This window comes from Glycine max, chromosome 10 (genome assembly GCF_000004515.6).
Source record: "Glycine max cultivar Williams 82 chromosome 10, Glycine_max_v4.0, whole genome shotgun sequence".
Taxonomy (NCBI): Eukaryota; Viridiplantae; Streptophyta; class Magnoliopsida; order Fabales; family Fabaceae; genus Glycine; species Glycine max.
Genome location: NC_038246.2, coordinates 2,674,935 through 2,700,340, shown reverse-complemented (window position 1 = coordinate 2,700,340; position 25,406 = coordinate 2,674,935). Strand labels below are relative to the sequence as shown.

Sequence of the window (25,406 nt, the reverse complement as noted above, 5' to 3'; positions counted from 1 at the left end):
GTTAATGAGAAAATAACCCTAACCAACATTATCTAAAAAAAATCTTAGTCGATAAAAATTAGTTTTGGTTGATATTATAAAAAAAAATTCTGACCCAAAAAACCTCGACCAACGTCAGTGAAAAACAACTTATGTCGATATCGGCTGTAAAAACTTTGGTCACCCGTAATTATGAGTGTTGAGCGAGAAAGAGTCGCGAGCAAGAACGTGAGTTAGAGTGAGCATCTCCGAAAAAAGAATTTCAAATTCTATATTTTTTTAGAGAATTTGAAACCCCACTGTTTTAGTGAATCCAAATGATTCATAAAAATACCAAAAATTAAATCTCCTTTCCAATACTCTATCCAAACAAGCTATTTTATCATGAATCATTTTAAATTCTTTGAAAAAATAAATTCTCCTGTTAAATTTTTCCATCCAAACATACTCCGCGAATTCCGTATAACCTACAAAATAAAGCATGTAATACCCCGAGACCACTATTTCCGAACCAGGAGCATAAGCTTTGTGTGAAGATTCTTTCCATGCACTGTTTGTTTTTTTTCTTTCTTTCTTTTTACTTTCTATATATAATTAACTAATTAAGCCCTCTCATCCCTCCATTCCCCATTCTCTCTCACACAAAATGGAAGCAAAATTGGTTGCACAGTGCAAGAGTCCAACACTAAGTTTAGCTCACCGAAAACCAAAACACCCTTGTGTGGTGGTTGGAGTGCTGGCAAGGCCTGTTGATGAGATTTCAGGAGAAGCAAGAAAAACAAATCATGTGTACAAAGATGGTTTGTTTGATCGCATAACCATAAACTATTTATCAAAATGCGTTCAAGAGGCAACAGGTTCCTAGCTTCCCTTTTAATTCATACTACCCTTCAATGAGTAATTTGTAATATTCTTTTTGTCATTTTTCTTCATTTTGAGTCTTATAATATATGCAGGACTCAGAAATAATAAGAGTGGGTATGAGAGCCTGGTAGATGCTGCTACCGTGGCTTCACAGAGATTTAGTCCTGTTGAACAACATCAACTTGTCATTCAATCCCTTGACAGAGCCTTCCCCAAGCCAATGCTTTTATTGGTGAGTTGTGCATTAGTGTTCTGCTTTGATTATTTTTTTCTTTGTCAAGATATTTTTATAGGCAGAAGTTATGAGATAAAGAATAGTAGAAATTATTAAAGTAAGTTATTTCTTTTAACAAAATATTTTTTGTATGAATAATTACGAAGTCAAAACTTTTTTTTATAAACAAATGTTAATTATTAGTTGGTATGTTTATGTTAGTGGGAAGATTTGTACTCACCATTTATCCCTTCTTTCTTTCACACTTTACCATCAAATTAATCTTATATTTTCTTAAAATCAAAGTTTTGTTAACATATTTAAGAAATTGAATCATCTGTTAACTGCATTCATCTTGACAGAACTCGTTGGTTGTTTTGATTTGAACTTTTTTTATATATGTTATCTTTTTTTTTTCCTCTCATGTTTTATGTCTTTCAAAATAACTACTTCTCACTTCCATTTATCCCTTCTTTCTTTCACCCTTTACCATCAAGTCAATCTTATATTTTCATAAAATCAAAATTTTATTAACATATTTAAGAAATTCAATTATCTATCAACTCATTCATTTTGTCCGAACTCGTTGATTGTTCTGATTTGATCTTTTCCTGTATATGTTATCTTTTTTTTTTCTCCCATGTTTTGTGTCTTTTCAAAATAACTACTTCTCACTTTCATTTATCCCTTTTTTCTTTCACCCTTTACCATCAAGTTAATCTTATATTTTTATGGAATCAAAATTTTGTTAACATATTTAAGAAGTTCAATCATTTATCAACTGCATTCATCTTAGAACTCGTTGGTTGTTTCGATTTGATCTTTTCTTGTATATATCTTTTTTCTCTCTCCCATATTTCTTATCTTTCAAAATGAGTACTTCCCACTTCCATTTGCTTGGCATTATAGAAGTGGAGAAAAATGGAACATAGCGTACATTCTTGGAACTGTACTTTTTCCTTGTTGTTGATTCCAATATACAATACACTAGTTTAAGGTCTTTCTGGTCCACTTGTGCAATTTCCAATCTGTTGGAATTTAAACTAGTTTAATTGTGAGCAATGATTAATTATATGTTGTTATGCATGAGCAACGGCAGATAAGGAAACTGCTACCACCATCTAAATTCGCAAGGAAATTGTTTGCCGTCTTCACCACTTTGTTCTTTGCTTGGTTAGTTGGGCCCTCTGAGGTAAGCAACCCACACTATATATAGTTTTATGATGAGCACATGCTACTTGTTATATAAAATCCTAATCCTATGTATTATTAAGATAATTTTTAATTGATTGAGATTTGAGAGTGTTACACTAACAATATATTTAAATTAAACTCTTTTTAATATTAAATATTATATTTTATAATAAAAATATTTTTATTTTCATAACTGTTTTCTTTAGGAAAATTAGTTTTAATTATTGATACAAAAAAATAAAAGATAAATAATTTGATTTCATAATAGGAACGTACAATTGGAGATCTCGAAGGATGATGGCCCAATAGAAGTTGGGATAAGTTAAACCACATCCATGTTGTTGTGAACCCAAAGGAAAATCTGGATCTTATGCTCGCTGAGTGTTAATCCACGACTAATACTAAGATTTTTTGAGAGTCCATTTTTCAAATAATTAAAAAGAATAATTGTAGTTTTGCACATTGTATTTATTTTTGAGAATGAGATTTTACCTCTTTCAATTATTTTATTTTTTATATCCCCCCTCATTATATAATCTTTAAAAACTTATGTGAGTGATATTGTTTTTTTTTAAGATTTTATATACATTTTTTAAAATTAAATTATTGCTATTATGAATACCTTATTATGTTAAAATTAAAATTAAATTAAATTAAGTTTATTTTAAATTATAATTACAACTACTATTGTTTTAAAATTAAAATTAAGTGATATTTATTATTGTTATTGTTGGTCATTATATAAGCCTTTTAAAAATTGATTATTAAACTAATATTTTAAAGGTTAAATATCTACTTTTTATTATTAAATTAGTCTTTCAATAATAAAATTAATTATCATATTAGTTTTTAAAATAATAGAAAAAAGACTATGCAGTGATAGTGTGAAATAAAATAATATAGTTCATCAATTAAAAACTAACATGTATAATAAAATTGTTAATTTTACAATAATTATGAAAAGTCATACTACCTTAAAAGTCATGCAGCATACTAACATTGATATGTGATTGAGTGACAGTTTAATACTGAATGTGTAGCCATTAAATTCTTAAAATATACTTTTTTGAAATTTTAAATATTTAAATATTAATTTGAAAACAAATTCGTAAATGTGTGGAATTCAATTTATTTTAAAAAAATCCAACTTTTGCTTAATTTCTTGAAATATTTAAAAAAAAAAAGATGAATTATTTTCTCAAAACAAAGCTATTGCCAAACGAGTACTTATTTTATTTGCTCACTATTTTTTTGGTGAAGAGTAATGAGGTGATAAATAAATTTAAGATTTCTTATAGTTATTAACTATTTGAGGAGGGTACAGTTGGAGCACATTCCATCAAGCATGAAATACAAACAACCTTCCAGTCCTATGGGGAACAGAACAGATTGAAGAAAATTTAAGAAAAAAGGACTATGCATTATGATATAAAATCGTGTTGCGATGATTAATACCCTAGACATCATGCAATAGGCGTAGTAAAGCAATCATTTCCCAATTTTTGCATGCATAAATAACATAATGGACAAGCATATGCAGGTATATATCCTTTTACTTTCTATCCTATGTTTTGTTCATTTTTGAATCTAAAAAGATTAACCGCATTAGTTTAACCATGTGAAGGTGAGAGAATCGGAGGTCGAGGGGAGAAGAGAAAGAAATGTAGTTCACATAAAAAAATGCAGGTCAGTTTAGCTTTCATTTCTATTTGAACCTTTTATCTTTAACAAAGAACTTTGGACTCCAATTATTATGCTCCATTTGAGACTATGACTATATATCATGATCACTGTCCAAGGTAATACAACAACAACAAGCCTTATTCTACTAGGTGGGGTCGGCTTCCAAGGTAATGCCAGTCCCAAAATCATGATTTTTCATTCCCATCATTCTAATGATTTCACCCAAGCAATCTAACATCTACCCCTCCCCCGCTCTAAATTTGTTTAAACGACAATTAGCAACTTTGTACATTTTATTTTAATGTAAATCAAATTAAAAATAAAACAAAACATTATCACTATTAAATAAGAGTAAAAAAAATATGCATAAGGAGCTTTTGAGAGGAACAAAAAATAATATAAACATTAAAGCAAAAAATGATATATTTGACAGAAGAAGAAAAAAAAGACACATGACTCAATAAGAAAGAACACAACTTGTTTTTAAAAAATGCTTTATTTAAAGAGTAAAGATTTAAATTTATAATAGAAGAGTGAATATATGCAGGTTCTTAGAAGGGACAAATTGTGTAGGAATGTGTATCAACCTTTGCAAACTCCCATCTCAATCGTTTATAAAGGATTCTCTGGGTATTTCAGTCAACATGGTCCCTAGTAAGTTTCCTTAACAACTATTTTTATGAGCACATTCCCATGGCCAAAGAGAGCTACGTTTACATAGACGAATTTAATTTGCATCTGAGGAGCAATTACTCAATAATCATTGAAAGATTCATTGAATATTGAATACCGAATATCGAGTATTAAGCCATATTATATTTATCGTGCATTACTAATATTCTAAGGACGAACACCGGTTCGGTACTGGGATGTTATTATAAAAATTGTATTGTATTTTATTTTATAAATATTGTCGTAACTCTATTTATCAATTAATAATTGAAACAATTGTTTTACTTCTGATAATATAGATACACTTCTCAAACCTCACTAAATCTTGTGTTCATTTGTACGTGTTTACTATGATCTTTAAAATTCATGTTATTAATATTGCTAACAATATTAATTTTAAAGTAATATATAACGAAATATAGATATGAGATACATCATCAATAATTAATGAAATGAAGCTTTTCTTTAAAAAAAATGTAGGTATCAAAACTAAAAAAAAATTCTTTAGAAGACTAACATTGGATATTTAAGAATACCTTATTTTTAGAAAGAAAGAAAAAATAATACTTTTTAAACTTCATAAAGTAGCCCCTAGACATGACATCATATTTCTCATGAACCCACCGCAACAAATGAGTTCAATTCACCAAAAGCATTGAAAATCACATCATGAGGACAGAATCAACATTATGCATAAGTCATTTCGAGGAATAAAGGTTATTTTACTCGCAGATAACAGGACCTCGTAATTGACCACGGTAAACGAGCAAAATTCCTACAAGTACATGAATACACGATTGACTAACCCTCATTAATCAACTAATTAAATTAAATGGATATATATATATATATATATATATATATATATATATATATATATATATATATATATATATATATAGAGAGAGAGAGAGAGAGAGAGAGAGAGAGAGAGAGAGAAGAGAATTTTGATTGTTACTTTGTGTCTTTTGATTTACAGATTTTGATGACATGAGTTGTGAGATGATATTTGGCCAGGATCCCCCAGAATCAACTGATGATCCAGCACTCAAGCAGCCGTGTTTTAAACTATGTAAGATATTTCTTACATTAATTTACTCGTAAGTTTTCAAAGTATAGCAAAAATTTAAGAAACATTCAAATTAATGTAAAAGGTTATTAGTTATAACTTCAGACAAATAGAATGTAACTAAAATTGTCTGTTCATGTATCATGCAGGCAAGGCAAAAAGAAGCCATGGAACGAATTGCCTCGTTATTAATTAATGCAGCAGGTGAGGAAATAATTTCAGAAAACATCCATTCAATACTATACACTAGTTAATAAATGAATTTAATTTGTTTCTTTTATGGTCACATTAACTTGTTCATATGCAATTCTAGTAGAAAAGTGAGAAGCATTACTAAAATTCCAGTATGAATTAATTCTTAATGTTTACATTAATTAATTTTTTTAAACTGAGCCTAGGAATATTCTTGGCTATGTGCTTACTAGGATTGAATAGGGAATGACATCACAGGTGCCCTATAAACCAAACTAATTTTCATTTTTGGGTGAGAATTGTTTTGAGTTTTGACTGAAGATTGATTTGTTGTAGGGTTTCAGGTCAGCAAGGAAGAAACAAGAATGGCCCACCTTTCATATGCTGACAAAGCTGAGACTCATCACCCATCGTTTTTATTAGGAAAACAGCTAAGTGGTCCAATGCACTTTTAGCCATTAACGTCTCATCTGCAATTGGATTTCCGTCATTTCAATACTTAGAAAGCTATAAATTGGCGCTCAAGTATGCAGAAGTAGAGTAAGTGGACACTGGAATATTTATATGGTATATACATTGGTAATTTGGTAATTGGCATAGTGTTCTTTCCAATGCCATTTTCTTCCTCCTTTTTTTTTTCCTAATTCATATATTGCTATAGTATAGGATGATTGTTACAATAAATAAATGATTATTGATTACTGTAATTTTCATTTTTACTTAAAGGAAATTTTAGCTTTTAAATCGGTAATTATAAATTGTTTTTAGTCTTTAATTTTAATTTTTAATGCACGTGAATTAATTTAGTTTCTAACTTTATTATGCATCAATCAATTTGATTCCTAACAATAATAACTGTGAGATCTATTGATAGTTATTAAATTTGACAATGATCATCAAATTTAGAGACTAAATTAACTTATCAGTAATACTGCTACTATTTAGTACAAATAAATTTTTACAAGACTGAGCATAAAAAGTAAGAACAAGTAACCATACATGCTGGGTTTATATAAAAAAAGATGTTTTTGTGTGATTTTCTTAACTAATCACATTCCTTCATAATGTCTTCAAATACTAAATAGCATTTACCTTAGGATCAAATTTTGTGTTAGGATCGAACTGGTGATATCATTTACAGAATGAATTGATTGACAACTGTCAAAATTTGCCTCTAAATTTACTTTTTTTTTTTTAATAATATTAATATTTATAATTTAAAAAATTAATCTAGTATATTATTCATGAGTAAAGGAATAGTATCTAATTAAAGGACACTCTAGACTTCAAAAAAAAAAAAAAGACACTATAGAACTTCATTATTTAAAACATCCCATCTTCCTTTTCTTCCCGTGACGATTTTTTCTCAAACAGCAGAAAGAATGTGCATTATTAAAAACAATAGACCAAAAATAAAGAAAATCACAAGGTGTGCAATCTTGGTCAAAGATTACATCGTATAAGATTCCCAAACCTATCCAACGTCCAAACTTAATAATGAACCCCTTATCTGCAAAAATTAAAAAAACAAATACGCCACCTGGATAAGTCTATTAATTAGAGGCACCAAAAAGCATAATACGTCACGAAATTTTAGTCAAATTTTTTCTCTTTCTATTCACTAAAACAAACCTTTTCCACCTGTTCATTTTCTACAAAACTAAGGATAATGCAAATGAAACAAGAGAATTTGATCGATTACCAAACAACATGCAAAACAATCGAGAGTGAGATTGATTATTATGCTGGGCAGTGGGCACATTCCTGAAAAACACAATATACCAGAAATGCCTCGGTGAATTGCACCTTCATTACTAAATTAATGTAGTGTCTAATAAGTGTCTTGCATCAGAGTGATGGAATTGGCATCTCTAACAATATGATGGACCGTCCCATAGCGAGGCACAAGACAAGACCCTCCCATAATTTCATCAAATACCGGATTAGTTCAAACAATAATAAACTTGTCCCCTATGTGTTTTGATTAATTTGCTAAAAATAAGAGAGGGATAGTATATTATTCATATAATATTTTGTATTCTCTTCTTGACATCATTATTTTAGTTTACACGTTTCTCATCTTTTTCTTTTGTTATATTAATTATACAAAAGAGAAATGCTTATACCTGAAAAATGGAAACCGGGAGAGAGAATAAAAGGAGCGAGTAGGGGAAAAATGAAATAGATACCCCATCATCAGCCCATCTTATTTGACATTGAGAGAGAGAAAATTTAGATATCATAAATAATATGATGTAAGAAAAGAAAAAGAATCTTGATCTCCAACAATAATGTTTTTAATTTTTTAACCGCACAAATATAGTGATTCTAATAAATGACTAATCTTAGCTATTAAATTTTACGAAACTGAATGACAAATATTAAAAGTAACTTTTTAAAATAATTTGATTCTTTCTATTTTTTTATTAACCATAATATTAATATAAAATATTTATCGTTAAAAGTAAAAATAAAAAATAAAGTATTCATCACCGAAAATAATAACTAACTTCCCTTAAAGATCGTGAGTGCACAAAACACATGTATTCTCTCCCAAAATGGTTATTGATTCATCCTCATTAAAATTAAAATAAAGCATTATGCATATATTTTCATTTCAAAAGTTAATTACCATTGGTTAAAAAACTTCATCCTTTTGCTTTTCGGTTTGAACGTAGAGGATACAGTTCTAAAAGAAAGATAACCAAAAAAATAAAGAATATCACATGAGTGCTTGTAACACATACGGCAAATTTCCCCATTTGGGGTAGTTTTAAAAACTTTTTCCCCATATGGGATGCTTTTAAAACTATTTATTCAAGGAGACTCTTTTGGACGTAAGCTGCATGCATGGTTAAGCAAATCGCCAGTGGGACTGACGGGTTTGCTGCTGGTGACTGGACTCGCCACTGCCAGTGACGATAAGCACATGCAAAGAGAGCAAATCGCCAGTGAGACTGGCGATATAGATGCAAGGTGGAAACAGCCAGTCAAACTGGCGAGTTCCAGGCTGTTTCGTAGGCCAACTTTTTTTAGGCTTTTTTAGGTGGCAGGTGTTGTTTAGCTTTTTCAGGCCAAAAGGCAAGTTGCAACTGCCATTGGCGAGTTAAGGACAAGTTGCAATTGCAATTGGCGATTTAGGGCCAAGAAAATAGCCATTGGAAATGGCGATTCAATGCCTTTATAAACTCGAAAAAAAAACCTCAGTCATGTTGTGTGTTCAAAACTGCATTTTAGTTGTGTGTTGAAAACTGCAAGTTCACAGTGTTGGTGTTTTTTCCCAAAGCGATCAAAACTGCATTTTAGTTGTGTGTTGAAAACTGCAAGTTCTCAGTGTTGGTGTTTTTTCCCAAAGCGAGTTTATTGTGTATTCAAAATTGCAAGTTGTTAGTGTTGGTGCTGTGCGTTCAAAGTTACATTTCAATTTTCAAAAATTGTAAGCGTTTCTTGAGATTTAAATTTGTGCGTATAAGGTTTGAAATTTATTTGTTGAGGCATAAATTTGTGAATCAGGTTAGTAATTTTGAGTCAAATAATTTGCATTATAAAATATTTTTTAAGTAATTTTTTAGAGCATTTTGAATGTTTTGTTTTAATAATTTTTTAATTAAATTAGTCTTATATTTGATATGCTTCTTTGTGGGTATAAAATAGAAATTTTTTTTGATGATATTTATCTAAAGAAAATATTTGAGTCCCGAAAAAAATTGGTAAATATGAAATTTTTAGTATATTTTTAATTAGATTAGGTTGGTATTAATACTTTGTTAGTGTTAAAAATTGATCGAGCGTGTATTGTGAAAAGTGTCTGAAAGTAAAAAAATTTGTAACATCATAATTATTCGAAATATGTATTTTTAGTGTGAAAATTTATTTTAATATAAAGTTATAGTAAATTTATTTTATGAGCATTTAACTTGAACGGTATTTAAAATTAATTCTTTTTCCATTATATTTATTTGTAGTACGTAAGTTGAAGTTATTATTATGAAAATGAATTATTTATAAATAATACTAACTTTATTTATGGTTTATTTGGGCTTTAAAATTAGTACCTAGGAATCGTTTATTTTTTTAAGTTTTTACCATGAAAAATATTTAAAGTTAATAAATTTTTTATAGAATAATGTTTTAATGTAAAATTGTGTTAAAGAGACTTTTTGTGATTATATTTTACTATTTTGAATTTATTATGATTAATTAATTAAAATATTTTTTTTGTAGGTACACGATGAATTCGGTTATAACAGTGTTGTATTTCAATGGAAGGGTATATAAAGATAATGATGGTGTAATATTTGAAGGCAGTAAAAAAGTGATTCAGATTAAACGTGGAATTAGTTTTAGTGCTTTGAAGAAAAAAATTGGAGACAAGGTAAAGTTACAAAATAATGAAATTATTTCTGCTATCAGTTGTAGATTTTTAGTGTCGGGAAAATATATTGCCTTGCAAATCTGCGATGACAAAGACGTTGAAACGATGCTGAAAAGTTTTAAACAACAGCAAGAAATGTCAGTTCTATAATTCTACATAGAAAAGGATGTGGCTGGTGGTTCAATGTTTCATTCTGCAAATTCGCTTACATTATGTGAAAATTATTTATCTAATGATGAGACACAACCGCCAACAAATATGAGCAATTTACATCTTCACGAAGATGATGATGATGATCATGATGTGGCTGGTGGTTCAATGTTTCATTCTACAAATTCGCTTACATCATGTGGAAATTATTTATCTAATGATGAGACACAATCGCCGACAAATATAATCAAATTAAAATACATAATAAAATTAAAAATTGTTACACGTACAAAATTTTTACACAATAAAACTTAAAATAATATCTAAAATACTCTACAAATAACATAATTAAAAATTAACATAGCAACATAAATTGAAATAAATGACCAAATTAAAATACGTACTTAATAAAATTATAAAATAAAACACGTACATAAATTTAACACAATAAAACTTAATTTATTAACTAAAATACTCTACACATAACAAAATTAAATATTAAAATACCTACATTAATTTAATTAAATGACCATATTTTTTTCCAATTATTAAAATTTAAATTATATAACAAATATTATACACAAAAAAATGATATTAAATGAAAAAAATTTCAAGGAATAAAAATTTTAAAGAACGTATATATAAAATTAATAAAGTATCATATATTTTAATAAAAATTATAATTCAATAAACTAAATAATATTTACATTCTATCTAAACCTAAAATACCATATATATAATACAAATAATATCATACAAACCTAATAAATCTAAACCAAATAATAATAACATAACAACTAAAATTAACGTACAAATAATTTTCACAAATAATAACATGCAAATTTTAAAAATCTTAACAAAATTATATTAATAAATCAACTATAACTAACGTACAAATAATAATATACCAACTAAATCATATTTAAACATACTACTTAAAATTTAAAAGTTTCACCTAACATCAACAAACTTAGCATATCTATATATAAAACAATTAATACTATACTAATTTACAAAATTTTTAAAAAATAATATTATCAAATTAACTAAAACTAACCTAACAATATATATAACATAACTAATAATATATAATTAAAAAAATCTAACTTAAATAATATTGACATATTAACTAAAATTACCAAGCCAAGTTAACAAACACTTATCAAATAGAAAAACCACGTAATAGCTCGTAGGAGAAGAAACCACGTAATAGTCACAGGAAACACCACAATCCTCCAACAGGAACAATCACGTAAATAATTTTCACTAAAATTATGTTTCAATATATATATAATACAACATATATTTACCAGTATAAAATACTTACCAGAAACAAAACAAAAAGAACAGCAATGTAGTGCAGTAATATGAAGAAGAAGAAAGCGTAGCAGGTGTAGCTGAGTTCCTGCTTTTATAATGGACACGTTTGAAATAAAGCAAATCGCCAGCCAACTTGACGATTCCGGTGAAGCGCATCCCGCCATACTCATTGGCGAATCCACCCTGCTGCAGCTGCAACCCTGCATGGCTTGCTGCATGGCCTGTGCCACTGACGCCTAGCCCTGAGGCCTACATGCTGGGAACTCGCCAGTCAAACTGGCGGTTCCCCTTGTTGTAGCATGTCGCCACTTCGAATGGCGAGTTGCAGTCAAACATGTGCATATCGCCACTGACAGTGGCGAGTCCAGTCACCAGCAGCAAACCCGCCAGTCCCACCGACGGTTTGCTTAACCATGCATGCAGCTTACGTCCAAAAAAACTCCTTTGAATAAATAGTTTTAAAAGCACCCATCTGAGGAAACAGTTTTTAAAACAACCCCAAATGGAAAAATTTGCCTAACACATACATGGTCTCAATGTATCTTTACCCGAATGGAAAAGGTACGAAAAAACTTGGAATCGGAAGAGGAGTGGCTAATTGTCAACAGGCAGATGCCAACAAACATTTAGTTCAATCAAGGCCCCACATGCCCTTTTGGTGAGGTGTTTAGCAGATAATTCGGTCCACTATTGTCTATAGTATTATTTTTAGAGTACTTGATTAAGAGCCCTTTCTTAAAGCTTTTACTAAAGGTCAAAATATATTTCCTTCAAAAAAAAATAAAAATTCAAGATATTTACTTTGTTATTTCCTACTTCCAGTTGAATGTACCTTTTATTCTCTATCTTTTTTTTTTATCACAATACCACCTATCCACCCCCAAAACAAGGTATATCTTCAACATTTTCCTTTCTATAAAAAGTAATATACACAAATCATCTTTTATTTTAAACACCCTATTAATATCTCCAATTTCTCTCTTCATGTAATGTCATCAATTCTATCATACTTATATTTTTCTTTTATTCTGTCTAATTATTGGATAACACATTTAGATTTTTATAAACCATAATTTCTATATGAAGGATCGTCCAAATGTTCTCTTTGCATTATCCAACACAATTAAAAATAAAAATCTGTCTTACTCGGTAGTCCTTGTTTTTCAATTATTGTCCCGTATTGTTCTCACGCCGTGGCCACCCTCCCATCCTCTTATATCAAACATTAATAAGGAGTACTTAACATTGGCAACAAGTTCATTTATCACAAGGCCGTGGAAGGAGACAACAGTAGTTAGTAGCCATGACAACCAATGAAGACAAGGAATGGACACTTTTAATGAGTTTTGGAGCAGTGGCATGTGCCTCATCCACTTCTCTTTCACACAAGCCTTGTACGTGGTTAGGTTTGTGCCCTTTTGAGGAGACACAAAACCCTAATCCTTGGATTTGGTTGGGGGTTGGCCAATGGGCCAAGAGGCTTAAAGAAAAACAAAATGAGAGAAAAGGGTTAGACAGAGGCCCACGTAGGATTAAAAAAAAGGCTGGAAAGTCTGCTACTCTGGTACCATATGCTGCTTAGATAGCTCCCCACTTGTCACTGCCCCACCACCATGACCGAACCTTTGGTGCTTAATAATATGAGAAAATAGTGCATATATACGATTTTGCCAAATGATATCGTGGTTAAAGATCTAATGCCAACTCTCCCACCATCTTTATAGATGTGGATTTGAATCTTCTTGACAACATTTTCCTATTTGATGGCCAAAATTCTTCTAGAGATTAGTTGAGTACCTATAACGGAGTGAAATTCTTGCGCTTTGGGCATGTAAATTTATAATCCTCTAGGTGAGTATTCGCTCATATATAATCCAACATGTCATTGACGCCATATCTCTCCGTTTTTATAAGAAAAAATAATGTAAATTTGATCACTTTTACATTAGTTATAAATTATGCAAATTATGCTTTCTCATTGATTCACACTCAACTGTATGAAATATTTTACATTGGAAATGCATAGAAATTAAGCTATAATAATATTATGGACTGTTCATGGTCAAGGGTTTGGAATGCACATGACTTATTGCAGACGTATAGATTCGAAGTTGTACCTCCTATCGCCCTATAATTGAGGAAAGAAAAAAGAAAAGATAAGGAGCCATGGGGAATCATGGCATAGCATAGCTGTTTAAAAAATAAAATTAAAAAAATGTAAAGCCTCAAACTAAATAAAAAATAACAATAATAATATAACTTGAGAATATGATTGAACATGAGTTAACAATACAATATAACATAAATAAGTACAAAGGAAAATAAATATTTAGAGGAAAATTTTTAGATAGTTTGGGTTGAAATACTCAGGTATTATCCTTTGAGAGAACATGTCCTCGCTGTATGGGTAAGAGAAGATACAACAATCCGTTGTTCGATGGTCAGTGAAAAGATTCCCGAATCTTTTTAACATTAATGTTTTTTCTCTAAAAAAATTAAATTTTTTATAAGAATATGAAGAGAAGAAATTTAGAAAAATAGAAAAAAAATATTATTGTTGGTAGTACCTAACAAAAATATTTGTCTACTTGTGTATGTTGGCGGAAGAAGGAGGAAGAAATATATAAACATAAACCCAATTATCCAGGAGTAAAAAGTTACTCAAAGTAAAACTAATACACCTAGTAAACTTTGGAACCCAATATAAAAAAACACAAATATAACAAACAAAAGTTACTTGTATAGTTATTAAAAGTAAAAAAGCAAAATATTAAAAAATAAAGATTCTAGTTTTACGTAATAGATTTTAAAATAAATATTTTATTTTTATAAAAAAAAAAAATATAAGTAATATATTTTTATAAATTTTAAATTACAAGAGTATGAATTATTGGATCTGCATCATGTACGTCCTTGTTGTCATGCTACATTTGAGATCCAACGAGTTAGGTTGGATGACGCGTTGCCATCAAAGTAGTTAATGTAACTATCCTGTAACTAATTAAGGAGCCGATTAAGCAATTGTGGGCCAGTTGGTACTTGCTCTATTCATCTGTTCTCTCGTCACGTTTTCTTAATTGGGCCGAATATTTGGATTAATTATCACTTCTTAAGGATGGGAATGTAATTAAAAATAGAACTATAGGAGAAAGCAGCACAGAAAGAATAATCAAGTATGCATCATCCAAAGATATTATGTGTATTGATGCATGAATTATTCGTTGACGGATGTTACATTTTCATTGATGAAGACAAACTAATATAATAATATATATCTGACCATATGTGATTTCAATTATGTCAATCTCATTTTAAAGGATGCTTATGATATACACCATTTATAGAATACGGGTATTCTATAATTTATTAGGTCAAATATTAATCACATTCATAATGTTAATCTAAGAAAATTTTACCTACGATAAAAATTAAATATAAATTCTTTCATTAAATAAATTATTCTCATTATTATGAATATAGTACGGTCAATACTAGTGCACCAATCATGTCAATTATACACACCATGTATGTGAGTATATAGTATTTGGTCACGTGGCTGACTTAGTTAGCGAAGACAGGGAGAGTAGGCCCTATTGAGACTGAGACACAGAGGACCCAGAGTCTTGATACCTCCATATCCAGGTTTGTCATGGCAATTTCCCAATCGGAAATATCGGCATCAAACCATTTTCATGGCAGTTCCGAAACTGGACAAAACCAACTTAATAGGTGTTGTCTCTAGGTTACTTCTATGATTTCAAAACAAGAGAAATGTCCATCATGACAACAATGCATTCTTCAATTATCATTATCCGCTTGTCAGAAAAAAAAGTGGGAAACAAAATGGGGTACTGACATAAAACGTTCAAAACTGAGGGGGTAAGTCCATGATTGGAAGCTTATCACATCATTGAGTTCCCAGGTGAGTTGTCACTCTTAACTGCGGATAAATGATTTTCATAGGCCAAATAAATCTAACTCACTGATTAAATATGATGTTTGAGTGTTAATATTTTATTTTAATGGATAAAAAAAATTGATTTTAATAACAAATTTTAAATATTTTTTTTTAAAATAAAGCACTTATCTTTTGTTCAAAACTGGATAGATGGGGGTTACTCCATGAATTAACAAGATATTTTTCACGTATTCAAATAAGTTAACATTGTCCAAAACGTACCTTTTGTAAATACTATTAGATAATCCAATTTAGATTTCTTAGATTTGAGTCATTAAACAGGATATGTTGAAATTTTTATAGATAGAGCGAGCTACTACTGTTTAGTAAATGCATAGGCAAATTGTGTATGAATCGGATAGGATGAATTCCATATACTAAATGAGACATTTTTTTGTTTCCTTTTTCTTTTCTATCCCAACACATAATTCTAATTATATGCTAATGCTTGCAAATGTGGAGTGAGCATTGAGCAACTACAGAAAGTATAAGATGTAAAAAAAAAAAAAAGCAGAAAGAATTTGATAGAGAAGCTTACAAATTGTTCTAAAATAAATCTGAAGAGTTTGGTAGTCGCGTGAGTTGCGTGCAATTTTCAAGTTGCACCAAAAAAAATGAAACCAATTGTTCGGTCCAAGTGGTCACCAAACGTGCTGCAGGGTAATTTTAAATTGCGGCGTAGCCTTTTAGTTGCCTTGTAGTTGTAGGACTTCTTGCCAGAATTAAGGATAAAAACCCTCTAATCATTAATTTAATAAGTTTATGGTAACACAACCTCCCCAATAAGCAAAAGCCCATATCATTGCTAACTTTTAGATATTTGTGTTCAGTGGTAGTTTGCCGCTTGGCATTATGCTGCGATTAAACAAGAGTTTGTTTTTCTCTCGTGGCTCATTATGTTTTTGATTTTTGACATCATACTCATCCGAATTGTTGCATTGTAAATAGCAACATCTCTATCCTTCCAACTTTTAATCAACCACACCTGAGACACCACCCCACCCCCACATAAAATAATAATTAACAAAAACAATAAAAATAGGCCAACACTTCATTCATTCATCTCTATATTGAAGAAAGCCAAGGTCAGATTTTGCCTAGATTTCAGATTAAAAATTTCCTGATTTCATTGACAGAAACTAAAAGTAAAAATCATAATAAAGCAAGCCAAAAAAGAAAAGAAAAGAAAAATTAAAAAGGCAAGCGCGCGAAGATTTAAACAATGCGTGCGACTCTCTTTCTTTTTCTCGTTTTGTTTTTGATGTTTGTGATTGGAAATTCAAAAGACAAGTTTCCTACGAAGCGAGGGTAGTAGTAGCTTGTTGTTACATTGAGATTGAGGTGAAAACGAAGCGAGTTCTCGAATGGTTTCGCCAACAAGATCCTTAAACACAAGACGTTCGATGTCCAACACGACATCTCCCATCTCCACCGGCCATTCTCCCCACCCTCGCATCTCATCCGCCATGTCCTTCTTCAACACTCCGCATATCACCTTAAACAAGTCCTCCGACTCCCACGATTCCTCCCTCTCTCGGATCCTCCGAAACTCCGACCAGATCTGCTGCCTCTGTTCGCCGTACGACACCGCCTTCCACGGCGGCAATTGCTGGTTCCGGTTCAGGATCTCCTGAAGAGTGTCGAAAATCAACCGCCTCTGCAGCGTCGAAGCCTTCGAGGTATCTTTCCCCTTTAAACATTGCTGCTTCTCCAGTAACAGAAAAATGTCACTGTCTTCCGGCAAGTAAGTGCAAGCTCGCAGAATCTCCGACACGTAAGCGAAATCACAATCCTCGGACGCTGCCTCCTCGCTGCTGCACAATGCTGCACTCCACATATCATCTTCCGACTCCGCCGCTTGATCTGTAATGTCATTATTAATCATCATTATCATTAACTAACAAAAATTTATAATAAAAGAATTAAAGTAATTAAAAAATGGGAAGATTCTCGGTGGGACGATGAGAGTTCAAGAAGCGAGGTGAGTCAGTCCCACGTGATTGTACGATTAAAAAACAGGCACCGCACCGCACCGCACCGCATCGCATCGCAGTGTAGTGCAGTTTTGAGGTAAGAGTGAATGAGCCCAACTGAGTCATGCCATGTCAACATCCCTGGGATCAAATGATTGGTCCACATTGGTTGGGATTTTAAGAGAACAAACCATCCACTGTTCTCATACTTGTAGTTGCAAACAAAACATGCAGCTTAAAAATAAATAAAACGCCTACAGATTTACTTGCATAACATTAGAGTCTAAGACAATAGATGACGCACCCCAACTTTGGCTATTGCACAGATAATACGTCACCACAAAATTCAATTCCAATTATTACACAGAAGCTAATAAGTTTGGTAAAAAAAAAAACAGTCTCACTCACCTTTGTAATCAATGTAGCGTTTTGTTATCGGGGATGGTGAAGACCAGTCATCCTTGTAAAATGACGAGTCAAGAACCGATACTGGACTCGGTTGCAACTCGTTGGCAGCTGTTATTTCTGCTATGCTGTTGAGAAGCTTATCGCACCTATCCAGCAGATCTTTCCCTTCCTTGTACTCTTCCAACCTGTACCTCTGCACCACCACCATTCCCATAAATAGTAATTAATTAACTCATTAAGAACATATATTACAGAAAATTAAAATTAAATGAGGCACAGTAACAGTTGTTAGTAATAGTAGTATACTACTACCTCTGTATCGGGATATGAACTAGTGCTGAAGCTGTTGTCTGAAATGGTGGACGATTCATCCTCTGCCCCACCCAACAACACCTTCTCCTTACGCTCATTATTTTTTCTCATCATCATCCTGGGCGACCCACTTGGCACTTGCTGACCCGTTGCATTTGCATTCCTTCTGGGACTCACCTTGGGCGAATGAACCGGAGACACAGAAACAGACACCCTCCTCGAATCAACACCCACTCTCCTCTGCGGTTCCTGCTTCCTACGGTTCGGACTCGAACTCTGTGTTCTACCTTGCCCCCTTACATTCCGTTCATTTTGTTCACTCCTCCGAGCCTCGTTGCCAACTCTGGGGCTCCGGCGAGGACTGGACCGGGGAGAATAATCACTCCCGGTCCGATTCACAGATCGAACCGGTTTCATAACCACAATGGGAGATTGGTTTGGTTTGGTGCTGTTATGCAAAAGCCCCTTGAGCTGCAAGGCTTCCAAGATGTGTTTCAGAGTGTGGAGATCCTTGGAAGGCTCGTTTATCCCACGCACCCGCAGCCTCCTCTCAATCTCTCCGTACACCGAAACGGTGTGTTTTGGCTCGGGGAAGAAATCGGCAGAGTCGTAGAAACTCTTCTTTAACCTCTGTTTCGGTGGATCTGCGGCGACTCTGCTGCTAACGAATCGTGAATCGATGACAGCGTTGTTGTTAGTATAATAACTGTTATTATTATTATTATTATTATTATTCTCGTGAACCACATTGGTTGTGACCTGAGCGGTAAAATTGTTGGGGTCGAAGAAACGACACTGCGTTAGGGGCAGAGGCAGATCTCTGGGGACTCTGGACTCGGACGCGGATCTCTGGAGCTTGGCCACGGGCCCAGGCCCGGGCTCGGGCTCCGAATCTGGTAAGGGCTCAAGGCCCATGAGCTTGGCAATGACACTGGTGGAACGACGCTGCTTGTCAGCGTCGTTTTCGGGAGGGATCTCGCCGCGCGGGTGAAGGTGTAGCGTTCCTTTCGCGTCCACGATGGCTCTGCTGTCAAGGGACAGCCTCGGAGCTTCTCTCGCGAACTTCCACGAGGACCGCGTGCCTTCTTTGAATTCGAGAACGGGGAGAGTGGGGACACTCGCCTTGGGCTCTGAACTCACGACCTCTCTGGGCGGCGATGGCGTTGAACGCGTCGGTGAGGCGGCGGGTTTTTCCGGCTCCGGCGAGGCCTGCGAAAGAGAAGAGAAACAGGGTTAGGTTGGGAGTGGGAAAGAGGGGAATGGTGATGTGTGAATGAAGTGTGGGAGGTGTTACCGGAGGGAGGCGTTTGTGGGAGTAGATGCGTTTTCCGGTGAGTATCTGGTGGCGATCGAAGATCTGAAGGAAACCAGCCATGCACCCCATCTGTTTGTGAATGTGTTTCTCCAGGTTCTGGTCGCGTACGATAGCCGTCGTCATTTTTTCTTTTACTCTGTTTTGGGGCTTTGGGTTTGTGTTGAGTGTGAAACTGAAACCTCTTGTTCCATTTTCATTTTTTCACTACTAACTAACTACACAGTCTCATGATATGGGATTGGGATGGTGCATTTATCACACACTCCCTCCCTCCCTCCCGCTTTTTCTGCTCTATGAAACGGGGTCGCCACAATTAAACGCCAACGAACAGGGCCCAAAGGTTATTTTTGTCCTTCCACTTTATCCAAAATGACTACCGTGTCCTCCGGCTTATTTTAACATTCGGACATCGCTCCGCTTCAACCTCGTTAATATTCAACTATTAATCAACTTAATTACAAACAAAATTATAATTTCATTGCTGACGTTAAACAGTGAATTTCTGAACTTCACAAAATAATAATAATAATTTGTGAATAATTTTAAAGTCGGCAATATTTTTTAATATTTTAATGATAAAACTATAGAAAGTTGAATGTAAATATTGTTCTTAAAATGGCTTATGCATTGGATAAAGGCTGTTGATGGCTAGCAATCTGAAATAAATTCCTTTCTACTATTCACATTAATATTAGATCATTAATTGAGATCATTGATTGATTTTCTGTATTATCTCAAATTATTTATGTTGTGAATTAGTTTTCTTATTTTAAAGAAATGTTGTCTATCATTCTTATAATAACAATTTCATCAAACAAAAAAATATTTAATAATTATGTCAAATTTCATTTATATATTTATTCATCTATCTATAAGTTAATTTTTTATGTTCATTAAAATTATATATTTCTCATATTAATATATATTTACATTTATATATATATAAAATTGGAAAATATCTATGTAGTCAATATGTCATTCCAAATTAAAATAATTGAAAAAATATCTCATATGTTTAAGTACATGTTTACCATTAGTCAAAAGAGTAAAAGAAAAATAAATATTTATTGCTTTCAACAAAAAAAATTAAAAATAATGTGTAATATAAAAAAAGTCTCATGAAATCTTAAGACTTTAAATTAAATTATTTAATGTGTATTTTTTTTTAAAAGATCTTATAAAATAATCTCGATTGAATAACAGATGACTTATTTCTATTATTTCAAAATCTTGATTAAATACCTAAAAAAATATTTGAAATTCTAATCTAATAAATTCTCAAAGAATATTATGATAAGATGATATGCTGAATAATTCACTAGGATGAATACGAGGTTTTTTTTTTACTGCACGAATAGAGTTAAATAGTTAGCATGGTATATTTTAAATTCGTCACCGTTGCACATCAATTAAGAATATTAAGATAACTTATTTAAAATTCAGCATTTCCCTTTAAACTTATACTAAGCTATGTTCTTTCTATGTCTAAAAAAAAACGATTATGTTCTTTCTCAATTTTTAAATTAATTTCTTAGAATTATTTTAAATCAATCACCCTCTATAATGACAAATAATTCACCCCATAAGTTTCAAACACTTACTCCGCTTAATAATATCTACAATAATGAAAATTGATATCAAAACTGATCAAATTTATCAATATTATTATTGGATCTAATGAAATCGGCCTTTAGCAATTGTTAATCTCAATTTGATGCAATTTTTGTGCATTTTTTCTTTACACCAAACATAACATTTATACTGAATGAGAGAATGATTATTTTGTTCGTCCTATTAGGTTCTTCTGCATTGATTTTGCAATATACACAGATTTGATTAATTTAATTATAATTCAGTTATGACATGATTTAATACTTTTCAGCTTAATTTAATTAGAGAATTTATAATACATAATTGTTTTAGATGGATTGATTATCATAATTGTGAGGGGCCATTTCAATTCTACATAAATTTAAATATTTTATATGAAATTCATTCCAAAGTTAATATTGCTGAAGTGAATGATTTTGAGAGTCCAATCATATTTAAAAAATATTTTATTTATGATATAAATTTATTATGTTTTACTTGCTTATATAAACAAAATTATGTCATATGCTACCGTAAAAAAAATTAAACAATATTACTTACGATTAAATAACTCATAACTCATATAAGCACTCATATTAAAAATGTTCTTATAATGCCTAAATTAGATTTATGATAAAAATAATTACTTAAATTTTAATGAAGACAGATCAACCAATAAGTTATTTTTATTAGTATTTTTTGGTGTCATCATAATTTTATGAGATAAAATTAATTTCTGTGTGTTATTCAAATACCATTTCTTTCATTCTTAATTACAATATTTTTTTAACTAATTTATATTTTTTAAGAAAATTAATTACATTAAATATTTCAATTATTTATATTATTATTCTAAAATTATTATTTTCTTATTTCTCTATTCATTTAATTATTTTTCAACAATATTTGAAAAAAATAATTAAAAAAGAATATGAAAGAAAAAAGTAATTAATATAAATAGAAGTTAAAAGGTAATACTATAAAAATAACAAATAAATATATTAAAATGATTTTATAATTAGTGATGTACGATATTATAATTTCGTTCATAGTTGAAGTCCATATCAATCAAATAGAGTATTATAAAAATGAAAATAAAAAATTGAACTGAGCATAGTATTGAGGTAATTTGATATTTTGATGCTATGGGTGGAGGTTTGCGGATTTAAACCCTTTTACACTAATAAGGTTAGCACAGAAAACTGCGCGCCCACTTTACACTTAGATAATCGATGCCTTTCCTTTTACTGTGAGGACCTGCAACATAGCCACCGTGGGCAATGCTCTCTGCCTGCGTGTCAGGTGCCAAGTGCCTTGTTTTTTGCGCCTTTTTCAACCAAGCCAAGACTCTCTCTTTCAATTGGAAACCTCATCTCATTTTTTTTTCTTTCTTTTCCCTATGCCCTCAACCACTTTTCACCCATTGGATTCTTCATTCTTCAAATCAAACGCCTATCCTATAATTATGTTACTATGTTTGCTTCTTAATTTCCAACTTTTTTCAAACCGTAATTAGTTTAAGTGAAAAGCTACAAAAGTTTTTGTACAAATCATCAAAAACCTGCATACGTACTCTTATCCCTGCGTTAAAATCATCAACACTGCTCCATTGGCATTGTCTTGTAGTACTACAAGAGAGGTCTCTGTTCAATAACAAAGCCCGAACAATGCAAATGCAAATCCTTCATAGAGTCATTGCAACAGTCCATGATGACTATATTACTGCTGCCTCATAATTTTATGCCCCTGGGAACGTGGAAAATCTGTCCGCCAGGGACTCGGGAAGGGAAAATTAAACAATTTTTGTCTAATAACGTGGCAAGGTAATATAAGCCATTCATTATTTCATTATTCAGTGTTAAGGGATTACGCAAGTGTTATCTCTCTAAAATTATCTAAGTTATGAGAATGGTAGAAGACTATGTTAAAGGGTAACCAACGGAGTAAAATTCGAAAAGATAAAGATTTGTTATGAAAGACATTTGTTCCGATAAAAGTTTGACGTTTTGGATGAGACTATTTCATATGTCTGTCATTTTTTTTTTAGGATTGAATCATTATCCCTTAAATTCTTAAATATTTACAATGTATGACTCTTACAAGTTTTTTGCTTTCCATTTATAATAATTGCATGGCTCATTGGCCTCGCTTCAAATTTGTTTACAATGATCTGCTACTAATTAACGAGTTATTTTTAAACTACAGATACATGATCCGAATCATTCCTTCACCCTAAAGTAAAAAAAAAAAAAAGCCATATCATGATGATAAAAAATAATTTCGAGCCATTTACTCGAATAACAATTTAAGTGTAGAAGTGGGACAACTGGCTACTAAGAATTTGTTGAAATTAGTGTTATAGAGAGAGTATGACAAATGGCAACGCCAATTGGAAAGAAGAATAAAGAAATGCAGCGAGTGCATGTTGAGGTGAAAGTGAGACAAAGGCAAGGGTTCACTCGGTTCCAACATGAAATGGCCATGGCTGTTCAGTTTGTAGGCCATAAATTAACTAATGACCACAATATATAGTGCTCTATTTTGAATCTAACATCATGTTATGGCAACAATATTGTTGATTGTTCTGTTGGGTCGCATATTCTCATCTATCGCACCGCTTCTTGTTTGTTTTTTTACTTTGATATAATTGTTGTTGTAACTTGCAAATCTCTTTTCCAAAGTTCAAGAAAGAAAAGCGGTGAAGCGATCATAGTTTCCCTAACACTAAATTAACCAACAAGCGCATACTTGGAAAACTTCAGAGGAGCCACGCTCCTGGCTCAGCCTTTTTGTTAGGGCACTTATCCTTGCACGTATAAACAGTTTCGAAAAAGTCTGTGCAATTTCAGAATTTCTTCATATTTTATCGGCAAAAAATGCAGACTAGCATTTTGTGATTTCGGATACGTGTAACTAACTCAGTACAATAACTTTTAAAAAGGTATTCCTCGGATGGTTAAATTTTTTAAGAATAAATTATAAATTTCGTACTTGAAGTACTATTTTCTCTCTTATGTAGTTTTTAAAGTAATAAAATTATTTAATTAATTCACAAAATATCAAATATTCGTTATTTTTGTCTTTGAATTAATATATTTTAGTGAAATTTAGAGATTATTTTTTAATACTTAAAGAATTACTGAGTATGATTTCTATGCTTCTGAAATTATTTAAGTAGTTTATCTTACTTTAGAGACCACATAACAAAGATGCAATAGTTTAACAGTAAAATTTAAAAACAATTAAATTAATAGTCAACTAAATTTTTAATGTATATAAACTTATATACTTCATCTATTTTTTCAAAAAAAACAATTTGACTGACTAAGCTAGTAACTAATTCTAAAATGATCTAATTAACATGTTAAAGTTTGAATTATGTTGAACTTAACCTTTAACAATGCATATTTTATTCTTTAATGTCTTGAAAATATATGGAATATCCAATTCATTTATTTTTAAAATTACAAATCCAATGATATTGGTTTGAATATCGGATTTAAGTATGTAAAATCCGAACCAATTCAAACTCATACTATTTTAGATTTTTTTATGCTGTGTAATTTCATAATTCTCATTTTTAATATTATCTATTAGGTTTGGGTATCTAATATTTTTTTGGAAAACCTGCAGGCCATTGGAGAAGAAATAAAAAGAGATACGGGAATAACTATGGACACATATGTGATAGGAGGTGAAAAAGAATATATATGCATTATAATGGGTCACCATGAAGAAAAAGTAGTTAATTGGCGGCCATTAGGAAGGAGATGATGGTATTGTTCTCTTTTAACTACTTTGCCTTAGGTATGGAAATGTTTATCTTCTCTAATACTCCTTCTTAGCAAAAACGAACAAGAGAATAGGACAACATATGATCACAATGGAAGTAATTTTCACACGAGGAAAATGATGATGCCTAGCACACACAAGATCATGTTCAATGCAAGACAAGGGTCACCTAGTGGTGACACACCTAGAGAAGGGCACTTGTCAACTTAATGACCATAAAAAGAAACAACTACAACAATTTATACTGGTTATGAAAGTTAGTTAATATCATTTAATTATATTATTTGCATTTAAAAGATAAACCTTTTCTGGGAGTTATTGAAAAAAACATCAATTAAATAAAGAA

At 31.5% G+C, this 25,406-nt stretch overlaps 2 protein-coding genes across 3 annotated transcripts; one reads left to right on the top strand and one right to left on the bottom strand.

Moving 5' to 3' along the window:
* Positions 1-568: 568 nt before the first annotated feature.
* Positions 569-6,595, top strand: LOC100814646 (beta-carotene isomerase D27, chloroplastic). Its single transcript, XM_006588589.4, has 8 exons — positions 569-836; positions 936-1,075; positions 2,157-2,249; positions 3,876-3,937; positions 4,482-4,588; positions 5,586-5,678; positions 5,825-5,879; positions 6,204-6,595. The coding sequence occupies exons 1-7, from the start codon at positions 626-628 to the stop codon at positions 5,869-5,871; spliced, it is 753 nt and encodes a 250-aa protein (XP_006588652.1). The 5' UTR covers positions 569-625; the 3' UTR covers positions 5,872-5,879; positions 6,204-6,595.
* A 10,184-nt stretch (positions 6,596-16,779) lies between these two features.
* LOC100814119 (protein LONGIFOLIA 1) lies at positions 16,780-19,984 on the bottom strand. 2 transcript variants are annotated; one of them, XM_006588587.4, is made up of 4 exons: positions 19,658-19,984; positions 18,361-19,572; positions 18,052-18,244; positions 16,780-17,533 (listed from the first exon to the last, which is right to left on the bottom strand). In XM_006588587.4, exons 1-4 carry the CDS (start codon positions 19,799-19,801, stop codon positions 16,950-16,952), a joined length of 2,133 nt encoding a protein of 710 aa, XP_006588650.1. In that variant the 5' UTR covers positions 19,802-19,984; the 3' UTR covers positions 16,780-16,949. The 2 variants fall into 2 exon arrangements, with proteins under 2 accessions (XP_006588650.1, XP_006588651.1); XM_006588588.4 differs by having other exon boundaries at positions 18,364-19,572; positions 19,658-19,965.
* Between the last annotated feature and the right edge of the window lie 5,422 nt (positions 19,985-25,406).